The sequence below is a fragment of the Carlito syrichta genome, unplaced genomic scaffold (genome assembly GCF_000164805.1).
Source record: "Carlito syrichta isolate Samal-C Ts95f unplaced genomic scaffold, Tarsius_syrichta-2.0.1 Scaffold303180, whole genome shotgun sequence".
Taxonomy (NCBI): domain Eukaryota; kingdom Metazoa; phylum Chordata; class Mammalia; order Primates; family Tarsiidae; genus Carlito; species Carlito syrichta.
In genome coordinates, this window is record NW_007247276.1 from 203,963 (window position 1) to 214,001 (window position 10,039).

Below are 10,039 nucleotides of genomic sequence, written 5' to 3' on the forward strand. Positions count from 1 at the left end.
GGATAGTAATTCCTTTCTCAAAAGATTATAAATGCTTGATTGAGATAATGTGTGTAGAGCATTTAGTACACTGTAACATACATAGTAAATACTCAGTTTATTACTGTTTTGCTGCCATTCGGTACCCATCATAATGTGAATTCAGCCTAACCTTCTAGCCTCATCTCCCATGGCTCTCTTCCAACTATCTGATGCTATACTCTATCAAATTTATTGAGAGTTTTGGGGGTTTTGTTTGTTTGTTTGTTTTTGAATCAGTGACAGGTCATGGCTCACTGCAACCCTGATATCCTGGGCTCAGGCAGTTCTTCCACTTCAGCTTCCTGAATAGCCAGGTGTGCCCACCATGCTGGGGTTTTTTTTTTTTTTTTTGGGTAGAAACGAGGTCTCACTATGTTGCCCAGACTGCTCTCAATCTCCTGGGCTCAAGTAATCCTCCTGCCTTGCCCTCCCAGAGTCCTAGGATTACAGGTATGAGTTACCACACCCAGCACAGATTATTATTGAGCTGTAAGTAGTAATATTTTTTATCACAAGGTTAATTGTTTTGGTTAATATAATTGTTTAACGCTTACTGCATTTTAGTATGTTAGAAAGAAAGAATGGAACTTTCTGGTGAAATTTATCTCTAATTTTATAATAGAAATCATTGAGAAATCAGGATTTACCTAAATTTGCCTTAAATTCCTTATAATATCTTAGTGCTAACAAGTGAAAGTAAAGGGAAATGAGGTTTTCAGTCTTCTGCCTGAAAATCACCAGCAGAAAAAATATTGAAGTAATATTTTCATCTTTAATGAAATCTAGAGGTAGCTCTCACTCTTGAGCTAAAAAGTATAAGAGATAGAGTGAATGACTTTGGAAGGCTGTCAAATCCAGAAAGGCTAAGTGAGGAACCTCACGGAGCAGTACCACAGGATACAGACATGAGACAGGGGCTATCAAAAGGGGAATTGCTTGAAAAATCTGCATAAGGATTTCTATATTCCTGCTGCACGGGAGACAGGAAGCAGGTGAAATGTTGTTATAATGCCTCCTTTCCCTGCTTGGCTCCGGCCTTCTGTCTTTCATGCTTAGGAATTCCAGGCAGGTTTGAGAGGGCTTGCCTGGAGAAATCGAATGGTTGCAGAAAACTGGTCAACAGGTACTAGTGTCTGAACACTTCGGTGACGAAGCTCGCTGGCCACGACCTTGAAGCCCACCTATTGACAAGCTCAGCCTGCACACAGGGAGCATTACAGTCATCTTTTTGCTCTTAACCTCTTAGATATGAACAAGCAACCAAGGATCATTGGCCATCTAAGGGAAGTTTCCAATGTAGAAGAGACACATAAACAGGGAGGAAAAAAGGAACTTAAAGGAAACAGACAATTCAAGTAGCAACAATACTTCAAAGAAATGATTAACAACCTTAAACTGGTAATTGCCTAATGAAACGAAACGGGATGCTGTAAGAAAACAAGTGAGACGGTGAGAAAGTTAAATGAGAGAGAAAAGAGAAAATTAAAAATTAACTAAGGTTAAATATCTAGCCTAATAGAGTAACAACAGAAGAGAGCAGAAAGGGAGAATCTTTTTAATACATTAAGGAAACAAAACATGTAAATTTCATAGGCCTAAACTAAAGATATCACTAGACCGAACAGGCTTAGAACAGGCTTAGCAAGTGCTCGGTGCAGACAATGATACAGATTCACAGGCTTGGGGAAAATTGCATCACTTTGAAGTTTCAGAACCTACTAGAGATAAGAAGACCCTTAGGACTTCCAGACTGGAAAAAAAAAAGACAGTCTGTGGATGAGAACCTCATTGAGCGCCACAGCCATGCAGGAGACTCTTAAAAGATATTGATGAAAAGCCTTTAAAATGCTAAGGGAAAATATTGGTTTGCGCTCTTGTTATGGAACTTGTTAAACATAGATTAGAAAAAAAAAAACAATATCACAAAAACCTGTGTACCCAGTGTACTCATCTTGTAGATTGTCAACATCACCCTCTGCCCTACGTTTGCATACTTTTAAAATATTAAACAAATGTCAGATACTGTATCATTTCAGTGAATGTTTAAGTTTTATCTGTAACAGGTAGACATTTTAAGGAAATAAAACTACAATATTATTATACCCAATAAAATTAACAATTATATATTAATGTCATTGTATTCTTAGTCAATGTTCAGTTTTCTGCATTTTAACTCAAAACTGTCATTTTAGTTAGGAGTTGGCTTGTTCAAATCAGGATCTATTTCATTTGATACATATGTCTTAAGTTTCCACTGAAAAGAGACGACATCTTTGTTGTTTTTTTCATTGTCATGTACCTTCTAGCACCATTTGAATGTTACGTTCTATGTATGCATTACTTTGAAAAATAACTTTAAAACCAGATTTACATGGAGAATATCTCAAGAAATTCATGATACAGTGTGTGATGAGCAGTTTAAGTGTTATTCCTGTAAATTAATTATTTTATGTACTCATTATGGCTGTCATTTCAGTCAACATGTTAGTTGAACACAAATCTGCAATTAAACATCAGCTAGCTCAATCTTTCAGATATACTGCCAGATCTCAGCAGTAGCAAGACAGGACAGTAATAAGCACCACCAAATTTTTATATGAGAAAGTGTCTAGAACTAAAAAGTAAGCAAGAAAGGTTTCTGAGCATCAAAATAATTCTCACACAAAACCATGAATTTCAAAAGCTATTGGATTTGTTTGACTCTTTGCACATGATTTGAGTACCATTGACACATTGATTTATGGGATTATAGGAGACTGGAAAGGGAAATATGATATTGGTAGGCTAATTGTTACCAAGAATGAAGAAAAATAGTATTCTAACGAAGAGTAGTCTACTCCTGTAGCGTGTAGAGATAAAAATACAAAACAGCCAGGCTCGGTGGCTCAGCCTGTAATCCCGCGCCTTTGGGAGGCTGAGGTGAGTGGATTGCGAACCCGCGGGTTCGAGACCCACCTGGGCAGCGAGATCTCATCTCTACAATACATCAAAAAATCAGCCAAGCATGGTAACGCATGCCTGTAATTCCGGCTACTGGGAAGGCTGAAGTGGAAGGATCGCCCGAGCCCAGCAGGTCGAGGCTGCGGTGGCCGGGAGCGGCCACTGCACTCCAGTCTGGGCGACAGAGTGAGACTCCAACTCAAAAAAAAAAAAAAAAAATACAGCTTTGTAGTCTTTTTGAGGGGTTGTGTGTGACAGCTCAGTTATATTGCTGTTGACCCAGCCACTCTAGTGAAGCCATTTAATGCCAGGGATTTTACAAATTGTAATCATTTTACTGTGTATTACCAAGTAATTTGTGAAACATCTCTATTTGCAACCCCGAACCTAACCTTAATCCTGATACATACCCAAAGAATAGGAATCACGAATTAGGTATGGGATAAGGTAAGATGAAATCAGTGGGTTGTGCACATATAGAATAATACATTATTTTTCTATAGTTGCCCAACTCAGAAAGGATCCTCAGTCATTTTAAACAATGTTTGTTGGTTCTCTTAGAGTTCACTTTTATTTTAAGTGTTTTTTCCTCAGATCATCTGCTCTTCTTCCCACCCTCCCAACATGAGTTGTATTGATCAAACTTACTTATTTCCAAATGATGAGTAGATATGTCTGCTATAATAGAATTTAAGTCTCTTTTGAAATTTGGGAATCTTCCTTGTTTTTGTTATTGTGAATAATGCTGTGATAAACATGTGTGTGCAGGTATCTTTTTCATAGAGTGATTTGAGTTCCTCCTGGTATTTTCCCAGAGGGGGGATTGCTAGGTCTTATGGGAAGGTCAACTTTTAGATCTTTTAGGAATCACCACACTGTGTTCCACAGAGGCTGTACTAGTTTACTCTCCCACCAACAGTGTGGAAGTGTTCCCTTTTCGCTGCATCCTCTCCAGCATCTGTTGTTTTTTGAGTAATTGATGATGGCCATCCTGACTGGAGTTAAGTGGTGTCTCAGTGTGGTTTTGATTTGCATTTCTTTGATGGTTAGTGAGGCTGAGCATTTTTTCCTCTACCTGTTAGCTGGTCCTATGTCTTCTTTTGAAAATTGTCTATTCATATCTTTTGCCTACTTTTTAATAGGGCTGTTTGTGCTTTTCTTTCTGGCACTTTTGAGTTCCTTGTAGCTTCTAGATGTTAGAACTTTGTCAGATGCCTGTTGAAAGTGGACTGGATTAAAAAAAAATGTGGTACGTATACATGATGTAATATATTACACAGTCATAAAGGAGGACAAAATTATGAACTTCGTAGCAACTTGGATGGATTTAGAGTCTGTAATACTCAGTGATCTCTCAGAAACAGAACTGAGTATTACATGGTCTCACTCATAAGCAGACCCTGAACAATTATCATAATAGTACAAGAAAGGGATTGGCAGTATTGGGAAACTGCCGGGGGAGGGGGAGGCATACTTCATCAATAAGGGTACATGATCTCAAACCAGGTGGATCGGGGACCAAAGTGAGGCCCAAACTTTATCTGTACCATGACCATTTATATACCTAACCCTGACTCATACCTCACATCATTAAAATAAACATTAAATAAAATAAATCTGAAAATCTTGAAGGATGAACATCTGGGTAAGTTTGATTTCATTTACTTTCTTTGATTGAGTGTATATTAGCCATAGAGTGGAGGCAAATTCAGTATCTTTCTCTTTAACCCCATGCTGTTTCTTTTAGAGGAAGTCCACAAATGAAGGGGACACCTCATTTTAAGGAAGAACAGTGTGCTCCAGCATTAAATTTAGAGATGAAGAAAATACTGGATTTACAAGCACCCATCATGAGGTATAGTACCTTGGTTAAATTTGATATTTTGTGATAACGATAGACAATGTAGTTGGTTAATCATATGATCAATGGGAAAGTTTATTTCATTTTTTTTTGTTTGTTTGTTTGTTTTTTTGAGTTGGAGTCTTACTCTGTTGCCCAGGCTGGAGTGCAGTGGCAAACTCAGGGCACCCCAGCGTCAGCCCGCTGGGCTGCAGAGATCCTTCCTCCTCCATCTTCCAAGTAGCCAGAACTATAGGCGCGCCCTACCACGCCCGGCTAGTTTTTTATTTATTGTAGAGACGAGGTCTTGCCAGGTTCCCGGGCGCGTCTCAAACCCACGGGCTCAGGCAGTCCACTCAACTCGAGCTCCCAAAGTGCTGGGATTACAGACTGTCATTTTTTTTAATTGAAGATGAATTTTTAGCTCTAGAAGTGCTTGATTAACCATAAGACATTTGGAATTTTACAGATGGCATATCATTATACTTAAATTATTATAATCAAACTCATAAATTGAGTATACCAACTATGATGTTATTGAGAATTATTTGATTGATTGAATGATATGATAACAGTTCATATTCCTCAAAACAGTACTGATAAAAAGTATTCAACTTGAGAAGAGACAGTGCCTATGTTTCCAAAGTTGTCATAAGTTTCTAGGAAGTTTATGTACATTTGGAAGAAAGTTAAACTTTTTAATCCAAGTATAAATAAAAGTTTTGTGGCAAATTGACCAGGAACTAAAAATTTATTTTATATTCATTGATAGAAAAAAATAAGGCATCTTACGTATAATTTGACTTTATTTCCTTAATTGTTTCATGGTTGACATTTTGTCGTTTAGTTTAACTGCATATTGTTCTCATTATGTAGATGTAAAAAATTTATTTAATCAATATGCAAAGTGAAAACAATGACATTATTTATTGGAAAAGACTTGCCAAATATGTTGTTGGGTGAAAAAAAAACCAAGGAAACAAGGTGTATATAATGTTTCTGTTTGTTTTGCGAAGGGAGATAGTGGTATTAGAATACTTAATGTTCTGGAAGAATACATAAGAAACTAGGGATAAGAACTGAGTGAGTGACTTCTTTCACCCGTGCCAGCTCTGGCTTGTCTCCCTTTCTTTTCTCTCTTCTTTCTCTAATAAACTTTGTCTTAAAACTTAAAAGAAAGAACTGAGTGGCTAGGGGACAGGTTTGGGGAAGAAGAGTCTTAACTGTGTACTCTTTTTAAATATTGAACTGTGTGAATGTATTCTAAATATATTGATTTATAGACATGTACTACCTAATTTCTTTAACTCTTCTGATCCACAGTTCTGATGAAAGGTTTCTTTTCCCATTTCTCTTGTTAGCATGCCACACAGAATGACACTGAACATGATAGATAAAATTATATGCAAGTAGCTGGCTGATGCCTTGCCTTGTTTGGTTCATCTTTTTATTCCTTATTCTCATAGAGAAGAATGGCATTGCTCTTTGCTTAAATATGATCGGTGTTACAAAAAATTGAGTTTGGGTTACTCATGACCTTGTTCAAAAAGTTATTCATCCCTTTTCATTTTATTTATTTCAGCATGGAGATCCTTTTCAAGAAAGTAACTCAGTGCATGAGGGACTTTCAGTGTCTGTGGCTCCCAAGCAAGGTAGAACTGTACAAGCTTGGCTTCCTGCCTCCACCTGGTGGTAAACACTGTATGGTGCATAGAAATGGAATAGAAAAAGAGGCTTTAAGAAGAATTTCTGCCATCTTGGGCAAGTTTAACCTGTCAGGAGCTAGTTTTTAATCTCTGAGTTTAGGTGGTTGGAAATCTCTATGATTTCTCTCAAAATTTCACTGAAAGAATTATATTTCAGAGCAGTGCTGTTAATTAGCACATGAAACTCAGGCTTAAAATGTGCTTGGAGACTTCCCATAGGTTTTGATTTGACTGAGAAGACACGAAGCTTAGACTTTGCAACCAACTGTTTTCTCTCCCATCACCACAAATATCAAACAGGAGCAGGGACAGAGGCCATGCTGGTGCTTATAGGAGCAAGAGCCCTGTCATTTAATCTTTGAAGAAAAAATGTGATTGCTGTTGAGCATCCAGCTTGTTTGTATTGAGTACGGAATGCTTAGAAGGTAAAAACTTGTGGTCCAAGGGTTTAATTTATATAATTTATATTTAAAACTCTCAGATAGCCTGTTTCTGATTTTCAGATAGCAGTTTTTTCCATATCTTCCTCTATCCTGAGCACTTAGGGAAAAGCACTGTGTTGTATCTAGTGTTTAATACTAGCTAAGTATTAAATATATTTACATTTTTTTTTAGAATTGGTACTTTATGAATTATATAATTCCCTATTAAGAATATTTGACTAGTCTGGGCACGGTGGCTCATGCCTATAATACCAGCGCTTTGGGAGGCTGAGGTGAGAGGATTGCCTGAGCCCATGGGTTTGAGAATAGCCTTTTTGAGACCTCATCTCTAAAGTAAATCAAATAATTAGCTGAGCATGGTGGCACGTGCCTTCCAGCTACTTGGAAGGCTGAGGGAGAAGGTGCACCTGAACCCAGCACGTCGAGGCTGTGGTGGCTGTGAGCATGCCACTGCACTCCAGCCTGGGCAACAGAGTGAGACTCCGACTCAAAAACAAAACAAAAAGAGTATTTGACTAATCAGAAACACTGTTCTACTTCAGGGCATACATAGCAGCATATGGTGGTATATCCAGCATTATGCTGTCTAACCATATTAAATCCTTAGATCCCTTAGTCAAGATCCTAAATTTAAACAAATACACCTGGAATACCAGAAAGCTCACAAAGTCAGTGATTGAAGAGGCTCTCTGAGGACATAACTTAGAATGTATTCACATATATTTTATATGTACTTATACCAGTAGTGATATTCAAAAATTTAAGAACCAGTACAGCATGAAAAGATATGGGTTATTGGTTATTGGTACGGGGTCCTGACATCCCCCTAGTATACCCAGAATTGATCTTTTAGTTTGCAATTTTTTTGCCAGGGAGGGAGTCAGTGGTAGGCTGGCGCTTGGGTGGCTTGGGGCAAAGCCTGTTTACCGATCTTCATGGAAATAATCAGCACTTCAAAAACAAACATCGGCCTTTGTTTTATCTATTTATCTGTCTGTCTATCTGTCACCCATACATCCATCTACCCATCTCTCCATCCATCCATCTCTAGAGACAGAAGGGGTTCTTGCTGTCCTGCCTAGGCTGGTCTTAAACTCCTAGCCTTCTGCAGTCCTCCCATTTCAGCCTCTCTAGTAGCTAGGATCACAGGCACGATCTTCCATGTCTGGTTCAGCCTTTTAACAAGTTTGTTTACCTTCAGTTAAATGAGGAGAAGGATGTACCTATCTTTCCCCTTAGATTCTTTATTATGTTTATCACAGTTACTTTAAAGTCATTATCTGCTAATTGTGTCATCAGGGTTGTCTATTAGTGTATTTATATTGATGGATTTTTCTCTTTCCTCTGGATCACATTTTCCTGTTTATTCACACATCAGGTTGGTCAATTTTTGTTGCAGCATTGTTGATGGTTATGTTTAGAGATCAAGAACCCTGTTAATTTTGTCAGAAGATTGTGAGTTTTGCCTAGCAGACAATTAAATTACTGGAGGACAACTTTGATCTTGTAGCTGTCATATGCTGTCATAAGCCGTGATTCTTCTAGGGAGATAAATGTAGGAGAAAGGGAGGATGTAGTTTGGAAAAAGCCTAGGTTGACTTTGCTGAATAAACACTCTGGTAAACCACTGACAGTGTTAAGTTGTCTCAACATTGTCAACTTGAAGTAATGAAAGGGATCCAGTATAGTTTTTTAAAGAGTTTTTTCGAGTGAAAAGCTGGGAATGGCCAATCAATGAGGCAGACTCCAGAGAAGTGGGGCCAGTATTCTGAAGTTAAAAGTTAAGTTCTTGCTTATATAGGTAAAAATCAAGTTTAGTAGAACTATGACATTTTCTATACAAGGCTGACTTATGAGTTACAGTAGTATAATTAGTTGCAGTCTGTTTCTTTTTGGATGGCTTTTAAAAGTTTTTTCTTAACAGCCGGTTTTCATTTCTTTTCTGGTTTCAAAGAGTATATTTAACATTCCATCTAAAGACAATGTGATAGCCATGAAGTCTTTGTATGAAAAAGGGAAGTTAATCTATAATGAAGATCCACAGTGAAGGGTCAACAGGGTCTTCCCTTTGTTCATTTGCAGCATTTTATTAAGCAGGAACAAGGGTAATTTATGATCAGAGAAACAAGGTTGCAGCTGCCTAAGTTACAGCTGCCTGTTACATGACTCAGACCCCAAAATTATGTTTCCTTGAGGCTAAAAATAATCTAGAGTTCCAACAGCTTAGATTTTGAATCACTTGGTTTCACAACATTTAGTAGCAGATCTAAGCCAAAGTTTTGACACTGTACCTACCAAGTACTACACCTAAATTTTATCACTGAAATATAAATCCAAAGTGAAAGAATGTATCATGCTTTTAAAGGGTGAAGTTTCAGGCCGGTGTGGTGACTCATGCCTATAACCCCAACACTTCAAGAGGGCCGAGGCAGGAGGGTTGCTTAAGCCCAGGAGTTCAAGACCAGCCTGGGCAACATAGTGAGACCTTGTCTTCACAAAATATCAAAAAATTAGCCTGATGTGGTGGTGCATACCCATAATCCCAGCAATCTGGGAGGCCGAGACAGAAGGATCACCTGAACCCAGGAGGTCGAGACTGCAGGTAGTTGTGACCGTGCTACTGTAGTCCAGCCTGGGAGACAGAATGAGACTCTGACTCAAAAAAAAAAAAAGTGAAATTTATATAAACTGGGAGTTTTAATTGATTACAAATGCTATAAAGTCAAGAACTAGAACTGGGTAAAGAAATATTTGTTTCTAATTTTTTTCAGTACTTTTACAGTTGGGAAGAAAATACAGCAAATTCTTCATTAACTGAATATGTGAAAGTCAACTTCCTAAAGAACTGAAGGTTTAGTTTAAGAATTAAAGCATTAAAGATTTTTTTCCATTATGGATTAAAATAATTCCAAAATACACTCTTTTTTAAAAAAAAACTTTCCATTTTTTTGTTTTAAAGATGTGGGGTACTATTTCGATTTAGGTCTACAAATGTTCATGATGCAGGTCCCCTTGTGGATGAGGTGTGCCCACTCTTCTCCAGGCAGATTCCCACTGCTGCCAATCCTGCCTCCCCACCCCGCCCACAC

The 10,039-nt window shown here is 37.9% G+C and overlaps 1 protein-coding gene across 1 annotated transcript in view; it reads left to right on the forward strand.

Moving 5' to 3' along the window:
- Positions 1 to 10,039, forward strand: part of RIC1 (RIC1 homolog, RAB6A GEF complex partner 1) — a 127,526-nt gene that overhangs the window by 60,145 nt on the left and 57,342 nt on the right. The window contains exon 7 of the mRNA XM_021712315.1: positions 4,709 to 4,816. Within this exon, the coding sequence (XP_021567990.1) occupies positions 4,709 to 4,816 (108 nt within the window). The remainder of the gene's footprint in view (positions 1 to 4,708; positions 4,817 to 10,039) is intronic.